The sequence below is a fragment of the Salvia hispanica genome, chromosome 2 (assembly GCF_029641045.1).
Source record: "Salvia hispanica isolate PSC_SH4W2 chromosome 2, Shi_PSC_v1, whole genome shotgun sequence".
NCBI classification, from domain to species: Eukaryota; Viridiplantae; Streptophyta; class Magnoliopsida; order Lamiales; family Lamiaceae; genus Salvia; species Salvia hispanica.
This window is the reverse complement of record NC_142693.1, coordinates 62,390,979-62,414,617: the sequence shown is the minus strand read 5'-3', so window position 1 is coordinate 62,414,617 and position 23,639 is coordinate 62,390,979. Positions and strand designations below refer to the sequence as shown.

Genomic DNA, 23,639 nt, shown 5'->3' with positions numbered 1-23,639 from the left:
TATTACTACTAATATAAAATTTATAAATTTTTAAAAAATGTGGAGATGCGGGGGATCGAACCCCGTGCCTCTCGCATGCAAAGCGAGCGCTCTACCATTTGAGCTACATCCCCTTTGGTTGTATTACCAGAAATTACACTTATATAGCAAGTTTATTTTACAAATTATCAATATGAGTAATTTTTCATTTACCTTGACTCGAACATCGATTTATTGAATAAAAGGAAAATGTTTTTATAATTATCATGTAATTTCATGCTCTTATTACTTAAAAATATAAAAAACCAATCATTATTTGTAACAATGTTAATTTTCTCATTACATTGAGAGCCGGTTTAATTTGTTACTACTTTAATTTGAGGTACGTATATCAAAGAGGTCTCGATGGTAATCAATCTTCTACTAACATAGATGACTAATTGATACGGAAACTAAATATTTTTTTTATTTACTTCACTAACAAACTAATGCAACGCCGTTTAGTAACTTTTTTCACTCCAATAATTTCCATAACTGTCTTTTAATTAAGTTTGGCATATTACCATAAAACTTATAAGACCAAAAAAAATTATTTAACAAATCATCAAATTAAGCATATTCATAAACATGTTAATTTTTGTGCCAAGGTTATTTATAGTCTCAAATTTCAATTTCTACCTCACCCTAATTTTGAAAGGTGTGTTACAACTTAAAACCCTAACACAATGAGGGTTTATCCCATCATGCTTTTCATCACCATGGTTTCACTAATATTCCACCCCTCACTTTCATCCCCCGGCTACGGTTTGCCGCCGCCGCTGCCACCTGTCATGGGCCGAGGCTGCGAGCCACCGCCTATGCAAGTTGTTAATCCGCCGTTGCCGCCGATGCCGCCGAATAAGTGGTACTGGTGCTATTACCACCGGTGCTCGTGGGGTACAAGTCTCAAAGCCTCTTCAACTTTAATGGTGGGATCAATTTTTCTAGCATTACTTAGTTCTTAAATAGAATTGAATTAATGTGGTTAACTGGATTAGCAATAACTAATTGCTAACTAGGTTTTGATTTATTATGTCAGTTTCTTCCTTGAACACTTTATGATTTTTCGATTGGATAATCTAGTGTCAATTGCTACTTTGCAATCTTACTTACAAAATTTAAATTTGTGTCAATTTCTTTATGACTTAGTATGCTCAATTATGACTTTTAATACTATCATAAATTTCGGAGTTGTAGTTTGTATAATCTCATGTCAATTGCTACTTAGTTAGATTTCGTTTTTTTTTTCTTTTTCTTTCTAGTTTATACGTATTTTCAGAAAACCATCTATCACTGCAAACTGGTTGGCAAAGAATTAGGGTAAATCCCTTTCACAATTATAAAACATGATACACACTTCATAAATGGATCTTCAAAAATACAGATTTAGAAAGAAAATGGAGACAATTTTCTACTCAATATTCCATCAGTTTTGATTGAAGATCCAATAATGGTGTGTGTATTTGACATTTTAGTATGTTATCTTACGACATCAATTAAAGGGATGATATACTATATGTTTGTGGTCGACCACACGAGTATTTGAAATAACAACAAGATACTTCTGACAAAATGTTACGAGTATATTAATGCCCCTTTTCATACAAAATTAAGAATTTAAAATCTAAGAAATTAAAATCAGAATACCACCTCGCATATCCTTTCATAAAGTATGGCGGTACAAAATTATTGAGCTAAATGCGTAGTATTTTTTGTATGATCAAACACCACGCATAAGTCATTATATTGTTATGACTTTCTATTGTTTAGCATCTTGTAAGGTGAACAAAGTAGTTGGAGTAATATTGGAGAGAGATATAAAACGTAATTGGTTGTATTACTATTTATTAAAAAAAATAATGTACTATTATATAGAAAGAAAAATATGACATCTAACAGATGAAATCTAACTAAGAATCAATGTAACACATGAGGGATGCACATTTTATTAATCTATTCTTATTTTAATGTAAATTATGAGTTCCTTTTGTTATAGTAGATGAATTTGGTAATAATAAAGTCCTTGTCAACAATCTACAATAAAAATTTCAAAACATTATTATAATTCTCGTATATAAAAATAAGAGAGCAAAAATAATTATTACATATATATCCAAAATCAGGTCAAAAAAAAAATTGTCAGTAATCTTTAATTCTGAATGAATCTTTTGAGTCTAGATTTGGAGGAATATACCTCTAGCGTGGAGGGAGGTGGCGTCGGCCAACCCCACTGCCGTCCCTGACCCCACAGCCTCCAGAATTATTCTCTTGACTCGGTGCCAGATCAGTCACATCGCCATGGCTCATGGATGCCGTCACCCATTGTCTGCGATGCAAAATCTATCAATATATAAAGAGACAGTTTTGTGAAACTTTTTAGAAATACCACTTATGCCCTTTTTGGCGGGAAAACTGTTGATAGTAATAAAAATTTACTCGCACGCCAGAAGACAGAGCATGGCATGGGTTATTGTGAAAGCTTTTATTTTTGGGTTATTGTGAAAGTTTTTTATTTTAGAAAACTGTGACTATTTGATTAAAATTTAAAAACAGAGCCAAAGGCACTAAGTTTTTCTACAAATACCTATCACCATCAATTAGTTTTCCATGTCCATTTCACTCTCTTCTCCAAAATTACATACTTCTGCTTCTCCCTTGCATTTGTATCCGATTTTGGCTATTTTTTTCAGTTTTTTTTTTGTTGTCTTTATTATTTAATATTATTATACTATTATTTGTGTCGTATCCATTTTTCTTCACTGGATAAACTCATTCTTCATGAGTCCTAAGATCTGTTAGACTGCAAAAAAGGAGAATGGCATTAGTATTTTTCTAATTTTCAAAGAAAACAGTGTGCATATACTTGGCTTTGCTACAACATCTTCTCAGCCAGTTGAAGAATTGCAGTGAAAAAGCATAAAGGAGTAAAGTTAAAATCATTTCAGACAACAAGGGAGGAGAAGAATTCATTCTTGATGTCGAAAAGCTGAAAAGAATATAGTATTAAAAATCTTTTGCACAAAGGAGTAGAAGAGAAAAAGATGCAGTTTCACAAGGAAAATGCAGCATAAATTCAACTTTGAATACAACTAAAAATGGAGAATAAAGTGAAGAGGTAAATAAGCTTATTTTCTTTAATAAATTCTTCGTCTTGGACGAAATTTGTTGTATTGACTGATTTGATGAAAGCCCAAATTCAAGCTCAACTGGAAATTGTATCAGACATTGCCATTTACAAATAATTGAAGATTACAGCATGAAACTGGATTTAGAAATTGAACAAGTAACATATTGGCATTACTCTTAGTCAAAATAGAATTGAACAAGCCAAGTATGCAAAAGGTAATAATTCCGAACCGAACCTGAGTAAGAAAAATTGTCGAAAGAATAGGTCAGGAAACGGGCACGGATCCATATATGCGACGGTGAGCCGGAGTGCTGCCGAGATCTTAGTCGGGACGGTGTGATGGGGGCGTTGACAGTGGTAGAGAAGAGCGTTTCTGGGTTGCATGCGGATGGGGCCGTTGACAGTGTGGCGTCGGGAGGCAGAGGATCGTCTTGGGAAGGTCGGCGAGACTGGAGATGGCCGAATTGAGAGTGCTAGCAAGACAGGTTGAATCGGAGATGGAGTAAGATAGACGTGGCGGCGGTGTGTTGACTAGGTTAGGAGGCGCCGATTGGATTGGAGATGAATTTTTTATGTGTTCTCCTTTAAAAGGTTAGTATTTTTAGGGTTATGAGTTGGGCTGTAACATAATACACTAAGTAATGATTCTTATATGGGTTTTAATTCATTAGGCTTGGGATAATAGGGTCGCGTTAAAATTAAATCAACATTCTAATCTAGAACCTAGAACTATCTCAATATTATGTATTAAAATTATCAATACAAAGACAAAACTTTCTCAATAGATTTGTGTTGATAAAATTATATCTTTGTGTTGAGATTTAAATTTACATATTATGTTGATAAAGTTATATCTATATATTGAGAAATTTCCAACATAATATTGAAATTTTGGGTTCTGGATTGGGAATTAGTTAGCATTTGATTACCCACTAGGATAATATACATAATTACTTTATCATGCACAAATTATGTAATTTCTTTGTTAAAACGTATTAGTGCTTTAACATTACATAAGAAATAAATATTTTTTATGAAAACATAAACTAATAATTAGTAGTAGTATTTATTTAAATAAGATAAAAGAAGTTTTAATTAAATCAAAATTGAATACTATAGAGCGTAGATTAATTATTCGATGTGATGGCAATACTATTCAATCCTATATGTTCTTAGAATATATTAGCTCTCTTTGTAATTGTCGTAGAGATCAATGTTTTAATCCTCTATTATATTTATTAATTTAATAAATTATATTACATGAAGAATGTCAATATAAGCAATGTGTTAACATTCTCAAAGCATTGTGTTAACATTTTCAAAACATTGTGTTGATATTTTCGAAGCACTATATTGACATTTTCATCCAGAACCCTAATTTGTTAGTTTTTTTTTTATCTTTTTTGATTTAATTAATAAAACCGGAAATTACACTTGGCAAATTGTAGACCACAAGTTTTCTAAAATCCTATGGTCTTAAATTAGTTGTAGTTAGCAATTAAATTATGAGTTAGCAATTGATGACTCCCCTAATATATATTATATATATTATTAATTTTATATTATATATATGTTTTTTTTCGGTTTTATTCTGGTTTTGGTTCGGTTTGGCAAAAAATCAAACCGAAACCCGAATGCTCACCCCAAGATATTGTTTTTCAAAGATCTACTTTAGTATTTTTATCTCAGTCTAATATCGAAAATAGGAATGTCAATCGGGCCAACCCGCTCGGGTTGTTGGGTTATTCTGACAGGTTGCAATTTCCGTCTCTAACCCTTCGGGTTTGGGGCTAATCAGGCCAAAAAATCCAACAATGCTTAGTTCCAATTTTTATTTTATTAAAACTTAGAATTCATTTCCACTACTTCACGTAGTAATGTAATTGTATTACTTAATCTTCATTATTTTGTAAGCAATATAATTATTACTCACTCCGTCCCGGCTAAGATGACACATTGCTTAGCCGACACGGGATTTTAGGAGTTATTGGCAGTGGCAGACGCAGGAATTTTTTTCGATAGGAGCTTTACTAAATTTTTTACATAATCAAAATATACTTTTCACTTTTTATTTTGAAATGACTTATATACATATATCATTTCATTTTTGTTAATTTTAGCAAATACACCATGCATCCTTAAAAAGTGATTTTTTTTTCTTAAAAAGTGGATTTGATTCAAAATATTCCTTCATATTTTTCGAAAAATTACTAATCAACAAATGTGGTTATACCTAATCAAAATAATGAAATAGTTCATATTTACACATTCATTTTGGTGTTCTCAAATCTGCACTTTGGTTTTAAACTGAGCAAAGAAAGAATTGGAAAATTGAAAATACTAACTATAAAAGTCAGAGCCTAAAAAAAAGTTTCCAATGCTAAACTAAATAAAGAATTAATTGGAAAACCAATAATAGCCTTTATATCTCTATATCACGTTTGCCGAGACCAATAATAATTGAAATAATGATATTTTTATAGGGCCTGCATCATCTTCTTCCTTAAGACACCCAAAATCATTTCTTGTTGTTATATCTGCAATTCTAAGATTTTCAAATCAGCCCCTATCATCCTTCAGTTTTCAACGATTTAACCTTCTGCAGCGTTAATTTAGTGAGGGCTAAACTTAGTTTTCCATGATTTCGAAAATTTTATAAGTAGAAAAATACAAAAAAAAATCTTTTGGGTAGGGGCTTAAGCCCTCCCTCTCTTGTTACTGGGTCCGCCAGTGGTTATTGGTTAAAGTGTTTAATTGGAGAGAGAGAAGGTGTGTGTAAGTATTAAAGTAGAGAGATAAAGAAAAATAGATATTTTAATATGAGTGAGAAAAAGTGGTTGAGTGTATTAATTGGAGAAAGAAAGTTACCAAAAAAGGAAATGTGTCATCTTAGTTGGGACAAACTAAAAAGGAAAACGTGTCATCTTAAACGGGACGGAGGGAGTACTATAATGATAACACAATTATTGTACTCCTTCCATCCCATGCTACTCGCACATTTTCTTTTTGAACCGTAAATTAAGAATTGAGTAATTAGTGTAATTTAATTAATAATTTTAAGTGTAATAAGGAAAAACTCAATAAGGAACACCTATTTTAGGAAACGTTTCTTTTTTAATGAGACAACTAAAAAAGAAAAACGTTTCATTTTTAATGAGACAAAGAGAATAAAGAATTAGTAGTATTTACTCCCTCTGCTCCATTGTAAGCGATACAATTTTTTTTTCTTTTTTTAGGGTGGGGGTCAGGGATTGGATTTCTTACCCTAATTATCGTTTTTTTTATAATGTAACTATCATTATCTCCACTATATCATATCTCATACATTATCCTTCTCCTCTCAACTCATAAAATATAAAATCTAATGCAGAATACAAAATGCTTTACTTAGAATGTAACTTGAGAATTATATTTTTTATTCTCTAAAATTACATATGATATTATTCTTATTTATGTCACACTTTCTAAAATTATTACTATTCTTTAATAATGAAAATCACATGACCAGTGCATAGCACTAGTTGTGAGAATGAGAGACATAAAATTGGGGAAGATGACTTCAGTTGGGCTTGGGCCCTGTACAATTAATTACTCCTTACGTCCCCTATTAATTACCACCAAATATTTTTTCGTCCATCTTCAATTAATTGACACTATTATTTTTTGCTACTTTTGTTAATGGACTCACATTCCACTTACTATATTTCATTACTCTCCCGCCTCACAATAATATGCACTAAGGGTTGAGCACGAGTTGCACAATTGAAAAAGTGAAAGGGAGATAAAAAGGAAAAGTAATTAAAGTATTGTTATGGAGAATAAACTCCTCTCAGTAGAATAAAAAAGAGTTCCAAAATAAAAAAAGTGCATATTCTTGTGAAATGGACTAAAATTGTTATGGATAGAGTATAAAATTAATAATATAAGATCTACATTCCACTAACTTTTATAAATATACTTTTTATTATATTTTTGAAAATCTGTCAATATTTAATACTGGGAGCCGGCGGGAGGAGTAAAAATTTAGTGGTCAATCCTCACCACGGTGTCAATCCTATTTGGTATGCCCTGCTAATAGAGATTTGACAAGTGGAAAATACATATAATCATGTTTCCAACAAGATATATAAATAATGAAAACATTAAATTATATGGAAAGTTTCTTTAGATTCCATGTATAATAAATACACTACATATGAAAGAGATATTCATTATTATATTTATTTAAATAATTAATCATCATCACAATTATTGTCAAGTCATTTTATACATAAATATACAAAAATGGTAGTTTTATATTAGAACATTATTTGTTTTATTTTATTATGAAACCATGGTGACATTTCAGGTATTAACTATTATCAATTAACTTTGATAAAATTAAATTTTTTAATTGGGGATCACTATCACTTTTACTATAGTAGTTTTAGTTTTTTATAATTTTAAATTTAAATGTTATTTATGGAATTTTTTGATTGTATATTGAAAAGGATAAAATGTACTAGTATTAATTTTTAGATCATCTTATTATTATATAATTATTTTTATAATTTAACATAGCACTCAGTATATAATATTCATGCAATCAATGTGCAATGAAAATATTAAACAAAAAAATACGTTATATAATTAGTCATATAATTAATTTAATTTATACACTTCATAATTCTTTATATTTTAATTTAATTTATAAGTATTCAACGCTAATAAACTTGCAGTTATAATTACATGTTTTATTTATCTAAACTTTTGTATATATAAATAAAGAGAAAAAAAAGTAATCACCTAAAATCTAAAACGGTGACGTGATCGTTTTCCGTATTTATGTTAACACTACTATATATTCCAATATTTAATCAATTTTCATGATTATTGTCTAGGTCATGTATATTTAAGTATAAAATGACTTACAATAATTGTGATGATGATTAATTATTTAAATAAATAGAATAATGAATATCTCTTTCATATGTAGTGTATTTATTTATTATACATGGAATTTAAAGAAACTTTCCATATAATTTAATGTTTCCATTGTTTATATATCTAGTTGGAAACATGACTATATGTATTTTCCAGTTGTCAAATTTCTATTAGTGGAGCATACCAAATAGGATTGACACTTTGACGAGGATTGACTACTAAGTTTTTACTCCTGGCGGGAGTACTATAGACTACTCCTAGTGAATAATTATACTAAGGGAAAGATAAGTGAAAAAGGATTAATTATCTTTCAATCTCATTATATTTCAAAAATAAATCAATACTCTATATTATTGAATATCACGGTGTGCAACACACTAAAAAGGAGAGTATCGATATTATAGATGTAAAGTTAACAAAATTAGAAAAAAAATATTCCCGAGACTATTTTATGTCAGTATTATTTATAATTATTTGTTCATGTATAAAGGTAAAACAACAATATAATAAAAACAAATAAAAACCAAATAAATACTACTCCTATATTAATGGAGAATTGCGTTAAACCCTTACAAATTCTCCAGCGCCTCCTTCTCCCTTTCTCCCTCGCAAATTGCTCTCCGGCGCCGGACTTCTCCAACTCCTCTGTCTCTTCCCCCTCCTTCTCCATCCAAATTATTTAATACTTGAAGCTCCTCCAACGCCGCCAATGGGTGCGAGCACGGGAGTTAACGAAGAAGACAAGGTCGGAAAGGCTGTAAGGCGGCCGCACCTGGCGGAGGAGAAGGACTATGAAGCTCTACGCGATATTTTCCGCCACCATATTGAATCATTCGACTATATGCTTCAGCAAGGCCTCTATGTCATGATGCAGAACGTCAAACCCGTCGAAGTCCTCGATCCTGCAACCAAGCTCAAGCTTAGAAATATCCTTTTGATTGATTTATAATCAAATTCCGTTGAATTTTAGTTGAGTTTTCTAGTTTGGGATTGATTTTTGGTTGCTTTTCTTTTCTCTGATTAAATATGACATAAAAATTGTAGCTTGAGGTGGAAAATTGTTTTCTTGGTCATGTTTTGAGCTTACTATGCTTTGCTATAGTTCAAGTTTTGATCTTTATTGGTTGATTCTTAACCCCGACATACTTTGGCTCTCTGATCCGGAAATATATAATCCTCAAAAGGAGTTTTCTAAAGTTATGACAGATCCATTATATCCTTTTGAGGTATGCATTGTTATTGTTACGCTTTGGTATCTATATCCAATCAAACCCTATGCCAGAGGCTAATGCTATATCTGTGTGTGGCTGGAGCAGTGTAGGCAAGCAAAACTCTCGTATTCTGGGACATTCATGGCGAATTTGAATTTTCAGTACGGTGATGGAGGAGTCATAAGAGATCAAATTAATCTTGGGCAGTTTCCTATCATGTTAAAGGTAATTGATATGATAACTTGATGCCCAATCTTAAATTGGGGATGTTTTATGTGTGTTAAGCTCTATATTATAACTTGAGTTTACATTAAATTATCTTTTGTTTTTAACTAGTATTGATCCTTATTTGAAAAATACTCTTAGAAGAGAGAAACTCTATGTAGTATTACCTTGTTTGACCATACTCATAGAAGTTGTTGATACAAATTACGTAAAAGATGGTTTGAATAGTAGTACTCCCTCAATCCTCTAAAATTAGAGACTTAATGAAAGAGATGATTTAAACAGAAAGTAATAAAAATAGGTGATTATCTCTAAGATATAGTGTGATACTCCTTAAGAGCAAGGCATGTAAATTGGTTTGATCTCTAGGTATGAGCTCTCATTGAATTTGTTTAGGCTTCTAAACTTGACACAACACTTTTGCTTTTGTGTAGTCCAAAAAATGTCATCTTAGGGCGGCAGAAACTCCCAAGAAATTGGTTTCACTCAAAGAAGAGCCTTCAGAAATGGGAGGGTAAGTATGCTGCCCCTTTAAATGAATCTTTTAAGTTCTGGACATGATTTAACCTCTTTACCGTATGATTGTGTTTTCTTCAGATACTTTATCCTGAATGGACTTGAGAGAGTTATTCGTCTTGTGGTACTCCCAAAGAGAAATTATGTAAGTAAAATCCTCCTATTCCCTAAGTGTACGTTGCTGTAGATTTTTTACTGTCTATTCACCTTCTTGTAATTTTGCATAGCCAACGAGCATGGTGCGGAATTCTTTTCGTGAACGGCGTGAAGGTTATACAGATAAAGCAGTAGTCATAAGGTTCTTTTCCTTTCTATCTGACTGTTTTAATTTGTTATTGCTTCAAGGTGCATGTTTAGGAATCTGATTTAGTAGATGTAGTGGGGTTTTGTATGATGCTTTGTCATTTTTTGTTCTTTCCCTTTCTATCGACCATCATATATGTCAGAACTTGATGCTTGAAATTTGTGTAGCTTTTAGTCGACAGCCTCATTGGTCTATCTCATAGCTATATTTGGGGTTGTGGTAGGCATGTTATTAGCTTTTATTATGCCAAATGAAAAAAGGTAATATCTGTTTGTGTTCCATCTTATCTGGGTACGGTAGATACATGCTTACTGTTGTTCTTCAAATTCACATGCTCATTGTTTTTCTAAACTTCTATGAAGACTTCCTGATACTTTTCCAGTCGCAAATCTATTGTCCTATGTATAGTTCTTTTGAACTCTGATATTTTTTGGTATTCTTTATAACGTTCAGATGTGTTAGAGAAGACCAGTCTGCCGTTTCAGTTAAACTATACTACCTTAATAGTGGGAGTGCAAGGCTTGGGTTCTGGTGAGAACTTCAGTACTTAGTGAAATTTTCTCATATGGTGAAATTATGAAAGTCTAACGTTGTTTTATTTGCTAGGATACAAGGGAGGGAGTATTTGCTTCCTGTTGGAATCATATTAATGGTAATGTGCATTTCTTGTCTCTTTTGGGGCTTTTATTATTCTGATTTGCTCTTGAAGTTTCACTGTACCTGTCGTATTATGTGTTACAAATAAGTGTAAACTTATACATGTCATTGGTTTTCTATTCATTGGTGGATAACTTTCAGCTCGTACTGTTTGTAAATGATTGACTAATGACTATGGAGTAAGTAATTTGGTAAAGAATCATTTTATTGATTATCATTCCTGCAGTATGGTGGTCAACTGGTCATTTTAGATTGAATGGAATAAAAGAACCATTTGAATAAATATTGTTTCTGATTTAGATAAATATTGGATTTGTAACTCAAAATGAGAGAACTTTCTCATAATGCTTGCCATGACTCATGCCTATGTACTCTGCACTATGTTTCAGTACGAAGTTTTGATTCTGGTCCTAAGGTTGAAAATCAACTATTGATTTGGCTTTTATGCAAGCTATGATACCTCTATAGGCTAGTTTAGGAAATCAGAGACTAGGTAAAAGGATAATGGATTAGTGTAGGAACACTGCGGGAGTGAAATTAGGGTGCAGTGCAAGACGATTTATATTTAGGCCAGATGTAAATTGTTGTGAAATTATTAAAGCATGAGATCTGTTGGTTAATCTTAATACATGGACTCGGAGGCTCTTGGAAAGTTTATAGGCAAATCGTTGCTACTGCTTCTGTTTTCCTCACATTCTGCTCTATGTAGGCTCTGACAGAGACGACTGATCTTGAAATCTTTGCGAGTATAACATCCAGCTACAATGAAAAGTATGACCGAGGAAAGGGATCTGTTGGCACTCAACTCATTGGTGAAAGAGCACAAATTATTTTGAATGAGCTTCGGAATTTCAAACTCTATACTCGCACTCAGTGTCTACAACATATTGGTACTGAGCGATAACTACACCCTGTTTGCGTTCCACATGAGCTTATTGCATTTGTGTTCTAACGCTTTTATATTATCAGGTGAGCATTTCCAGGCTGTTATGGTGGGACTGGAAAAACAAAGCTACTCTGATGTAAGTTCATCTCTTCTATGGCAATTGTTTTTACTGCTCTCACTAAAGGATACAAAGTTGATCAAATAACATATCTCATGCAATAAAAACCTTTCATATTAGACTCAGAAAATCATGTATCCAAATATGCTATCAAGCTGCTCGCACCCCTTCTATAAATCTGTAAATATAATATAAAGAGTGTACAAGTCCACTTCTCAGTCGTGCCTGCCTTGGTTTTGCAGGTTGCGGATGCTGTGTTAAGAGATTACATATTTGTCCATCTAGATGACAATATTGACAAGTTCAATCTACTCATGTTAGTGTCTCTTGTTTTCACCTCATTCTAGTTTTTCACATGGACAGATTTTTAGATAATCTGCTGTCTTGTTTTTACTTATTTGGCTATTCCACATTTATATAGGCTCACACGACATTTTCTTGCTGATTCATTTTTCAATTTAGTTTAATGCTGCAGAAATTGTTTTCTCTGGTTGACCACACATCAGTACCAGACAACCCTGATTCTTTACAACACCATGAGGTTCTACTGCCTGGCCACCTAATAACTATTTATCTCAAGGTAAAACTCTGTTTTTTAGTACCCATGGATACATTATTTTCTGGATAACTTCAATATCCATCTGGTTTAGTTTTACTCCATCCTTAAGTTCACTTTCTATGTAATTGTTGATGTATCACTGGTTATATAGGACCACATGTTACAATTCCAACTGTAAAAACTAAAAAGAGGACTATTATCATAATATCATTCCTCAGAGAAAGAATGTGTCGAACTGCTCTGTGAATCGAATTGTCATGGATGCCATAGTAGTACTCCTAGTATGAGCGATGAACTGTTCTTGAAAATATTCATGTTCACTCATGAACTTTCATTCACATGTGCCTTGAGTTGTGAACCTGTTGCAGGATATGCTCATTCTTTATGGATGAGCAGACAACCCTGATAAGTCAAAACAGTATAAAATAAATCCCTTGTTGTTATCCTCTATCGATTCTGTATTTAATACGGTGTATAACTTTAATTGAGTTGTAATTGGTACTAGGCAAGTACCCTGGAATTGTAATTTTGTCACTGCCTTTATTTCCTAAGAAGCTTCATATTGGTAATATGTAACTGTTATCTTATCCTCTTCGTCCTTCTTAAAGCAGAAAATGAGTGTTTCTAAACAGTTGGTTAAATTGATCTTGACACAGTGTGTTGTTACTTAATTGGCTTATTTGCTGTAACATTATAAAGAAATTTCATCCACTGTCTCAGAATATTTGTTCTGTTGATTTCTCTAGCATCTTTCTGGTGTCCTGGGTGTTTCTTAGGGTATCATTATTTCGGTATCGTAATTCGTACAGGAAAAATTACAAGACTGGTTACTGAGGGCAAAACGATTACTACAAGATGAAGTAGACAAAGACGACAAAAAATTTGAATTAAGCAGTGGTATGCTACACTTCCCATATAATTTAGCTTGGTGTCCTTTTGATTTTGTTGTGTGGTATCTGTAGTTTTATAGATATGTAGCATTACATTTGTACAGATGATAAAACTTCCTTGTAGGCTTTTTATAAGGGGTTAATTGCCAGATAAATCATGGTCTTTGACCAATTTTGCAAATTCAACATGGATGTTAGATTTGCTACAAACAATTACATTTCCGTAGTAAACTTTATGGGAATAAAATGGATAACAGATTTTCCACGAATAGAGTGGTGATGATGTCATTGCACTGTTTTGAAACTTCTGTGTAATATGCTGATCAGTCAAAAATTGTCAATGATTATCTGGAAATTATCTGCTATTGTCATTTGAACTCTTATGGTGTCTTGTGCTCAGAGCTTGAGGATATATTAAGAATTGTAATATACGTTGTTGTCCTGACATTTTATGTGCTTTGAATATGTTAATGGCAGTGGCAGATGCTAGGAAAGTCATTGATAAAAGTGGTCCGAAGCAAATTGGGGCAGCTATTGAAAATTTGCTGAAGACTGGAAGGTTGAACACACAATCAGGTCTAGATTTACAGCAGGTACAGAAGCAACAGGACCCTCCATTATTGTATTAAGTCACAACTTATGCGCATTAAAAACATTTGGAATGTATTCATATACCATTTCATCTTAAAATATATCTTGTGATTGTTATTTGAGTATCATATTCTTTCAATATAAATTCGTAATTTACCCCTAAACTACTGGAAAATATAAGCAAACTCTTGTAATCTACTTGTTGAAATAACAGTCTTTTCTTTCAAATGTTTCACACATAACACATGCTGAATATTTATAGATAATATAGTTTACCATGCCAGATAAGATAAGTACCACATATCTTCGCAATAGAAATGGGGAATAAGATTAATAATTGGTAAGTTGATTGTTTTGATTTGAAAGGATACATGATTAATTTATTATCTTAAGATTCTGAACGTCATATGTACTAGTATCTATCAAACTTTTGGTGTTTTTATTATCATAAGCATGCTAAAAATGTCTTGTGCAATTTCTAGGCTATAGAGAATAAGAACCATACCACTGTAAAATCACATTGATACATTGTATGCTTCCTTGGTTATACTTATCTCTTGTATGAACTACTATTACTTAGAACATAGTGTAGAACCTGGAGTATCTCTAACTTCATTAAGCTTTACACCAGCCTCTTTTGTCTAAAATTTTGCTTTTGAGGCTGCATTTTAGATCAGATTATATATCTTTGTTACGTTACATATGGCTTGTACTGGTGGGAATCTCTAAGTGACACAAATTCCCACCTTCTATTTGACTATGGGGCACTAGATGTCACCTTACTCTGATTATTTTATTGATTCTTAACTCCATGAAATATTACTAATTTTCTGTTGGTCTTTGTTCTATTCTCGGTTGCTACTTGCAGAGAGCTGGGATGACAGTTATGGCTGAGAGATTAAACTATCTGCGTTTCATTTCACACTTTCGAGCTGTTCATCGGGGTGCTGCATTTGCTGGGCTTCGTACAACAAGTGTTCGGAAGTTGTTGCCTGAGTATGCTCTAGTACCTTATTACTTGGAGATTCTGTGGATATAGTTTCTTTGCATGTTCTTCGTCTCTTCATGTCGTTTTATCTGTTTCCTACTTAATGATATATGTACGGTGCAGATCTTGGGGCTTTATGTGTCCTGTTCACACACCCGATGGTGAGCCATGTGGGTTGCTGAACCATATGACTTCTTCTTGCCGTAAGTACTCACTTTAAATTTATATTTTCATCTGGGGGTTATTAAGAGTTATTCCTTCCACTCAGTGAATTGGACGGTAAAACATACTGGAATTTTATTAGTAGAAGTATATGAAGATTTAATTAGTTCCAGAATTGCCATTACTATGTTTCTAAGAAACTATTCTGTAATTAGTCTAATGACAGTCACAGCAGATAGGAACAAAGACAACCAATCGGCAAAAATTTAGAATTTACGATACAAGATTGCTTACGAATGAGTTTTATAGGCTTACTACTTTAGTGATTCTTCTGTGGAAATAAATTGAATGTGATGGCATATATTACTCTTTGGCAGGGTTAACTTCATATTATGATTCAAAAGGGAAATTAAAAGACTTCCTAGAAATCCGGAAGTCAATATCAAAAGTTTTGGTAAGCATTGGAATGACTCCAGCATTGCCGAAGCTTCTGCTAGCTGGCCCTCCTGAAGTACTTCCTGTTCTTCTAGATGGTCGTGTAGTGGGTTCTATTGCTTCTAATATAATAGAAAAGGCTGTCTCCCATATGCGGAGGTTCAAGGCAGAAGCTTCAGAGGTGAGTTATTCATAATTTTTTCCTGATCTATTTTGTTTTGTTTTGAATTGCACCATTTTATTCTTTAAAATGTTGCAGATAAATTAAGATCCTGATGTTGATTATGTTCCTTTCACCGTGGGTTCATAATTTTTCCTGATCTATCTGTTTTATTTTGAATTGCACCATTTTATTCTTTAAAATGTTGCAGATACCTGAAGATCTTGAGGTTGGTTATGTTCCTTTGAGCATGGGTGGGGCTTACCCTGGCTTATACCTGTTCACATCTGCATCTAGATTTGTTCGTCCAGTGCAGAATCTCCAAATACCTTCTGAAAAGAGCAATAATATTGAGCTCATAGGTCCCTTTGAGCAGGTGGGTAGAAGCTCTTTGTGACATTGCATTGCCTGTCTGTATCTCTGTGATACATGAATAGGCTGAAACTTAAATTTTCTTCTTTATCCGCAGTATCCTCTATCAAGATTTTGCAAGCTATAACATGTTCGTGTGCTTGTCTAGGTTTACATGGAAATAAGTTGTCCTGATGGAGGAAATGGTGGAAGGAAGGATGTTTTTCCTGCAACTCATGCTGAAATTCATCCAACTGGAATATTGAGTGTTGTTGGAAATCTTACACCTTGGTCTGACCACAATCAGAGTCCTCGTAATATGTACCAGTGCCAGGTTTTTCATCTCTTCATTTTGGACGAGGATTAATATCTTTCCCTTTCCCCATGCAAAGTTTGCATTTTTAAACTTTTCAATAACTTGAACAGATGGCAAAACAAACAATGGGTTTTTCTTGTCAATCTCTAAATGCTCGAGCTGATCAAAAGCTGTATCATCTTCAGGTTAGCCCTTGTTCTTTCATGCCCTCCAAATTGGTGGCTGTGAATTCTTCCATGTGCTTTCCTGTTATCCTTAACTTATGAAAGGGTTTTATGTCTTATATTTGAACATTTTTGGTGATCCTGGTTACATTGAATTCAATTGTATATTAGTTTAATTCTAGAAATAGATGTTTACAAAATGGCTGTTGTGGTTGACCCAACTTTGTTTAGCATAAAATTTGAATATTTTTGGTGCCTCTGAAGTATATATGCATTTTCAAAGTATAGTAGTTAGCAGAGTGATCAGGTAGCCCATTTGCAAGGTCGAGCACTTGAGAGTTTCAGCAACTATGAATCTCAATCCATTTTTATACATAATTCGGAATTCTTCTTTGGCCGGGAAGCGTTTTATATATTCTGCAATTGGTTTTACTTTCTAGAACTGCTGAGAATGAATTCAAAGAAACTGGAAATGCGCTATTAAGATCTTTGCCCTATTATCGTGGTTGTGAATTAGTGTATAGAATATAGCTAATGGCTTAAACAAGCAAGAACTCCTTCGCAAATGTGCAGCGGAATTATCATTCTGTCACTCCATCAATCCTAATATTATGGTCCATTAACTAATCAGGAAGTTTTTTCTTTGTATTAATTTCTTACTCTAATATGGTTTATGCCACATATTTGGGTTAAATGTTGGGGTATTTTCTCAATCATTCCTTTTTAGGACATGGAATGATGTCTATGGATGTCACACAAAGTTTGGTATTTTCCCAAATATTTTTATTTTAAGTTGTAATTGAGAAACTTTGTTGAATAACTTGTGCAAGTTAATTTAATTTAATTTTTAATAAATTGAGCCTTCTTGCCTAAGGAGTTCACTTATTCTATATTACTGTTGTGGAAGTATGGTAGGTGAAAATGCATCTCAATGCTTAAGTTTCACTTTCTACTGTAATTGTGAATTTCTTTTTTTACAGACCCCACAAACACCAATTGTGCGGACAAAGACATATGAAAAGTACAATATCGATGACTGTCCACTTGGAACTAATGCAATTGTAGCAGTTTTAGCATATTCCGGGTAAAATATTGTTTCTTCTTTTCCGGACCACCTATTAGAATATGGTTTCATTTAATATCTTCTTTATTTCAGATATGACATGGAGGATGCAATGGTTTTAAATAAGTCATCTGTGGATCGTGGCATGTTCCGTGGATACATATACCAGGTCTACCTAGACTTTATCATTTTATTTACTGAAATGCAATATGTTAATATCTTAGTTTGAATAGGATATCTTTTAGAATCACCTACAAAAATGCTTAATAGAGTTCAGAGAACCACTATTTTTCTGTGTTTTGAGAGCATTTAGTTTATCGTTAATCTCTAACAAAGGTAGAGATGGAACAATTGTTTTGTGCAAGTGAGTTGGTTCAGCCACAGAAAGACATGCCAAAGGTATGAGGCTCAAGCCCTCCATGCTGCCACTATAGTTTCTGTTTATCCAATCAAATAAATAGAAAGGCATGGATGGAAAGAGTTAACAATTTTGAATAGGCTATCATGTTATTTGAGTAGGTGTCTTTGCCCATTGAAAATCGTCGTGTTGTATGGATTTGATGTTTTCTTGCTACTTTCACATGCCAAAATATTTTGAGAATGTAATTTATGTTTAGTCGCGAGGCTCGAGGTTGATTAAACTTTTCTACACTGAATGAGCTGACAAGGCACAATTGTGAAGTAAGATAGAATCAACGTAAACCCCAGGACTCTATTAAAAAAATGTCAACTAAAAAAGATTATAATGTGTTAATAAATCATCCTTAAAATAAAAGAATTAAATAGCAATTCATATGAAAGATGAAGGGGTTGCTTCTGTAGTCCACTGCCAATATTCTTTTAGAAATAGTGAGTGGTTACTAGTTCATATAGATCTGATGTGTCACACTAAGTCATTGCTTTAGAAATTGTGCTGCATAAAATTCAGATTGTGTATGTACCGATGGTGAAGATTGCATAGCACATTTAGCTAGGAGGAGTTTGCTGCTGACATTTACGATAACTTCATTGCAGACAGAAACAGTTGACTTGGCTGAAGATAAGTTCAGGGGAGATCGCTTCCAAAGATCATTTGGGAGAAGCAATGTGGATAAATCAAGTCATCAGTTTATTGACTCTGATGGTCTACCATTTGTTGGGCAGGTAGATAGTGTATAGATGTGTTTCCTTTAAGTTTCTCAGCTAACTAATTGAATCTTACATAAGTTTTTTGTAATTTCAGAGCATAGGTCCTGGTGATCCATATTGTAGCGTTTATAACGAAGTTACAAGTTCAGTATCAACTAATAAGTTAAAAGGTTCAGATCACGCATATGTGGACTATGTTGCTGTTGATTCAAAAAACAAAAAACACTTGCAAAAGGTAAGTAGTACGCAATTTCGACTTATAAAATATTCTTTGTTTCTTAATATATCTTCAGATAAAGGTTGGATACATTTTGTTGAAATATCATGTTCAGTTTTTATCTCTAAATTTTAACATATCACTTGTTACTGTTTGAAAATCCTCATATCTGCCTACTAGTAGTATTCCTTATGGTAAGCTTGTACAGGTATTACTCTGATAACTGTTTGCTCATTCTTTATGCAGGCAAACATTCGTTTTAGGCACCCGAGAAATCCAGTTATTGGTGATAAATTTAGCAGCAGACACGGCCAAAAGGGTGTTTGCTCTCAGCTTTGGCAGGATACTGACATGCCTTTCTCTGGAGCCACCGGAATGAGGCCAGATCTTATCATCAATCCTCACGCATTTCCTTCTCGGATGACAATTGCTATGCTTTTAGAATCAATTGCTGCTAAGGTATGTGCACGTAGTGAGGCATCTGATGTTCGATATCAGCAGACTTGGCCTGACTTTAGAGTATGTGATCGTGTGTGGTTGTAGGGAGGCGCCTTGGACGGAAATTTTGTGGATGCTACACCTTTTTCGAGCTCAATGAAGAAGTCTGACGGGTCAGAATCTGACAGTTCACTTATAGATGAGCTTGGTTCGCAATTGGTTAAACGTGGGTTTAATCACCACGGGCTGGAGGTACTGTACAGTGGCGTTTATGGGACGGAGCTGACATGCGAAATATTTATTGGGCCTGTATATTATCAGCGTCTCCGTCACATGGTTTCCGATAAATTTCAGGTATGAAGTTCTCTCTCGGAGCACAATCAGTTGCATATTTCCTACTGGCTCGGTTCTCAAATGTCATGTCGTATTTGTTTTTTCTCAGGTTCGTTCCACAGGAAAAATTGACCAGGTGACGAGACAACCTATCAAAGGAAGGAAGCGTGGTGGTGGTGTGCGTTTTGGGGAAATGGAACGTGATTCCCTTCTAGCACACGGTGCTGCATACCTGTTACACGACAGGCTCCACAAGAGTTCCGACTATCACATTGCTGACGTGTGCTCCATTTGTGGAAGCATCCTGACGACATCACTAATCCAGTCGGATCAGAAAAAAGTGCGTGAAATGATTGGTATGAGGCTGCCTAGCAAGGCTCCGAAAAAGGTTACGTGTGTTTCCTGCAAGACTAGTAAGGGCATGGAGACCGTTGCCATGCCTTACGTCTTCAGATATTTAGCTGCGGAATTGGCAGGCATGAACATCAAAATGACTCTTGAACTAAGTAACTGAGCCGGAGCTTAAGACACAAGTGCTTCGGGGCAACCTAATGTTCCCTGGAAACAGTATTATTACACCGTTCGATGATGGCAGGAAGACGATGCAGTGTGTAGAATAGATGAGCATTTTTTCTGCTTCAACCTTGCTTGCCTCATTGTCGATTTTGTTCTGGATTCTCAATTCAGTATGTCCTGATCTGTAATGAGGTCCAGATTTTTAGTGTAACATTGTAAACTCTGAGTTCATTATGTTTAGTTTTATTCTGATGAATTATTCTTGAATCATTAATTTTTTCTGGTGATAATTGTAAGATAGTTGATCATGAATGTTCTTACATGCTAAATGCGTATGGATCTAGAAAGTCTGTAGTGTTGCTAGCTCCCTTACATTCTTAACTTGATATGTACTAACAGTTTAATTAATAACCTCATTAAATTAAATGAATGAGTAATAAAAATGAATTTTTTTATGATAATATGACTAGAGTGTATTAACATGATTTAGGATTATAGCTTCTTGATTAGAGAAAAGATATTCAAGTGATAATTTTTATCTCGTGGGTTTACTAATAATACAAACCACGTCTTGCAACAGAAGTTTACAATGTGCATCTTGATTCTTGAAAAGTCAACTTTGGGTTGCTTATCCATTTTGTCTAGATATTATTTAATCCCATGGTACCTCCTAAATCCAAATAGTAGTATAAAATAATTTCCTCGATAATTTTAAATTGACTACTTGTTGGTATGGCTTTTTTTAATTAATTGTAGCTTATGTAGTGAATCATTATATATTCAAATCATATGGTATGTTATATGTACTGATGTACATGTGATTGGTAATTCAAAATAAATAATATCAAATCATAGCTTATGTTATCTTCCTGGCTAGTTCCTTAGTAATCTAATAGTAATCCCAACGTGTTTTTCATTTCATTTTTTAAGAATTTACAATAATTGGTTAGTGGAAGTAATAATTAATTATGAAAACAGTCAAAAGGGATACATATTGTCATAACGTGTTTTCCATTTCATTCTTTTAATAAATCTGTGTTTCACAATGATTGGCTTGTGGCATTAATTAGCTATATAAATACACCTCTTCTTCCACTCAATTCTACTACAACTGCAAATAGCAAAAGGGGTGAAGCTAAACTTTGATCTTCACTCATAATCTCTTTAAATATGCTAAGTTTGCTCAATATGTTGAAGAGGAATAACATGGCAATCATCACTCCTTCTCCACCGTCGATCTCCGCCTGGGAATCCGCCGATGCTGGCCGTGCTAGATGGGTTTACAGCGGTGGTGCGGAGAGCACAAGGATATCTCATCCCGAGCATGAGGATTGTGCAACGAGAAGAGCAAGGGAAGCTGAGAAGGCCGAGAAGATTATGCACGTTATTTGTTGGGGTCCCACTAGATAGAGTTTTATTTTATACTATATTTAGATTTTAAAATACATAAATTTGGAGAAAAAAAATCAGAAAATACTGAAAGTTCGTGTAACGACATATAGCCTTTTAATTCACTACTCAATCATAAACATGTTAATTTTTTTTGTCAAGGTTATATATAGCCATTGTCTATATATTATGGCCACGCCATAAAGTAAAATAAATAAAAGTGTGTTAACACACTAACTAGTACTCTCTCCGTCCACGAATAAGAATCCCGTTTTTCCATTTTGGCCTGTCCACGAATAAGAGTCCCGGTTCATAATTACCATAAATGGTAAAGAGACCCACATTCCACTAACTCATTGCACTCACATATCATTTAAAATAATATATACAAGTGAGACCTCTATTCCACTGACTTTCTTCCACCCACTTTTCTTAACATTTTTTAAAACTCGCGCCATTTAGAAATGAAACTCTTAATCGTGGACGGAGGTAGTAGTTAATTGGATTAGCAATAGCTAATTTATTGCAAGCCCATTTATTGTCTTGACCACTTTCTCATCTTTATACATCGGGTAATTAATTTAGTGTCAATGGTTACTTAATTATACTACCTCCGTCCCCCAAAATTTGCTACACTTTGACCCGACACGAGTTTTAAGAAATGTAATGGAAAGTGAGTTGAAAAAGTTGGTGGGATGTGGGTCCTACTTTTAAAGTATTAGTTTTATAATAAAATGTGAGTAAGAATAAGTTAGTGGAATATGGGGTCCACTACCAAAAATGATAAAAGTGAAGTGTATCAAATTTTCAGGGACGGACCGAAATGGTAAAATGTATCAAATTTTCAGGGACAGAGGTAGTACTTTGTAAGCATACTTACAAAATTTAAATTTGTGTTACATTTTGTTAATAACTTAAATACTATGCTGACTTTTAATCGATGTTTTAAAAATCGGATCGGCCGGCGAACTGGCGTCGTTACTGGTTCACTGGTCGAACCGGTTGAACCGGAATACTGTTTATATATATATATATATATATAGGATTGTGATCAATTGAGATTTTTTATGCTAATTGAGAAATGAGATGCAATATCAGCCACTCATTTTTATTAAATGAGTGGTCCAGATTTTGCCACATAAAAAATAATTTTAGATTAATTTATTATGAAAGGGTAGAATAGTAATTCCATGTTTTAGTTAGGAAAGGGGTTTAGATTCATCCTCTTCTCAATTACACGAAGATCTCAATCTCACGAACCTTAGCTTCAGTTTTTGAATTTGTGTTGAATTGAGCAGATCCGCGAGCTGAAATCGAAGCTCGGAGAAGACGATGCGGAGAAGGCGAAACTGGAGATCAAGATCGGCGCGGCGGAGGCGGACGATCAGGATCTGGACGGCGGCAGGGAAAACTGAGCTTCAATTTTTGAATTTGTGTTGAATTGAGCATATCTGCGAGCTGAAATCGAAGCTCGGAGAAGACGATGCGGAGAAGGCGAAACTGGAGATAGAGATCGGCGCGGCGAAGGCGGAGGATCATGATGTGGACGGTGGCGGAAAGAGGAGGAGGCGAGGTGGCCGAATTCTGGCGACAAATCCAGCTCCGCCGGATCCAATCCGATGGAAATCCTCGAAATACAATCAAAGGAAAATCCTCGACGCCTCCAGACAAGCCCTCTCTCTCTCTCGCGCCCGGTTTAACGCTGCCGCTGTTCACCGCGCTTCGCCGCTCCTGCTGTACGAAGCTCCGAACAGCTTCGCTTCTCACGCCGTCGCTTCGCCGGAAGCTTAATTGTTGATTCGAGTATGGATTTGGAGGTATTAAGCTTTGCATTATCAATTGTGTTGGATGTGAACTGATTTTTAGTGAGAGAAATTGCTACCTCTGTTTTTTCGCCGGAGCTCTGTGTAAAAGTCGACTATTTTGAGGTTCATCTTCACGATTTTCGCTGTTT

At 34.1% G+C, this 23,639-nt stretch overlaps 1 protein-coding gene, 1 long non-coding RNA gene and 1 other non-coding gene across 4 annotated transcripts; 1 reads left to right on the top strand and 2 right to left on the bottom strand.

The window, feature by feature from the left end:
* Positions 1-40: 40 nt before the first annotated feature.
* On the bottom strand, positions 41-113 carry TRNAA-UGC (transfer RNA alanine (anticodon UGC)). Its single transcript has one exon. It is a non-coding gene; the product is annotated as a tRNA-Ala (tRNA).
* A 1,940-nt stretch (positions 114-2,053) lies between these two features.
* On the bottom strand, positions 2,054-3,753 carry LOC148932866 (uncharacterized). Of its 2 annotated transcripts, XR_016135354.1 has the most exons (3): positions 3,381-3,753; positions 2,603-2,818; positions 2,054-2,344 (listed from the first exon to the last, which is right to left on the bottom strand). It is a non-coding gene; the product is annotated as an uncharacterized LOC148932866 (long non-coding RNA). The 2 variants fall into 2 exon arrangements; XR_016135353.1 differs by having other exon boundaries at positions 2,054-2,818.
* A 4,878-nt stretch (positions 3,754-8,631) lies between these two features.
* NRPA2 (nuclear RNA polymerase A2) lies at positions 8,632-20,552 on the top strand. The gene is made up of 27 exons (XM_048098206.2): positions 8,632-8,994; positions 9,215-9,294; positions 9,385-9,504; positions 9,939-10,018; positions 10,102-10,165; positions 10,248-10,318; positions 10,778-10,855; positions 10,931-10,976; positions 11,691-11,871; positions 11,951-12,003; positions 12,228-12,301; positions 12,448-12,565; positions 13,354-13,441; positions 13,912-14,027; positions 14,894-15,021; positions 15,137-15,216; positions 15,553-15,791; positions 15,982-16,146; positions 16,291-16,455; positions 16,548-16,622; positions 17,582-17,685; positions 17,758-17,833; positions 18,679-18,807; positions 18,887-19,027; positions 19,256-19,468; positions 19,553-19,801; positions 19,890-20,552. Exons 1-27 carry the CDS (start codon positions 8,778-8,780, stop codon positions 20,292-20,294), a joined length of 3,555 nt encoding a protein of 1,184 aa, XP_047954163.1. The 5' UTR covers positions 8,632-8,777; the 3' UTR covers positions 20,295-20,552.
* The last annotated feature ends 3,087 nt before the right edge of the window (positions 20,553-23,639 follow it).

Bases quoted from the DNA above. Each gene is read 5' to 3' on its own strand.
- NRPA2 (XM_048098206.2), top strand. From the start codon at position 8,778: ATGGGTGCGAGCACGGGAGTTAACGAAGAAGACAAGGTCGGAAAGGCT. The intron at 12,302-12,447 runs GTTAGTGTCTCT...TTTTCAATTTAG, and splicing joins GACAAGTTCAATCTACTCAT to TTTAATGCTGCAGAAATTGT. The intron at 19,469-19,552 runs GTATGTGCACGT...GTGTGGTTGTAG, and splicing joins TAGAATCAATTGCTGCTAAG to GGAGGCGCCTTGGACGGAAA.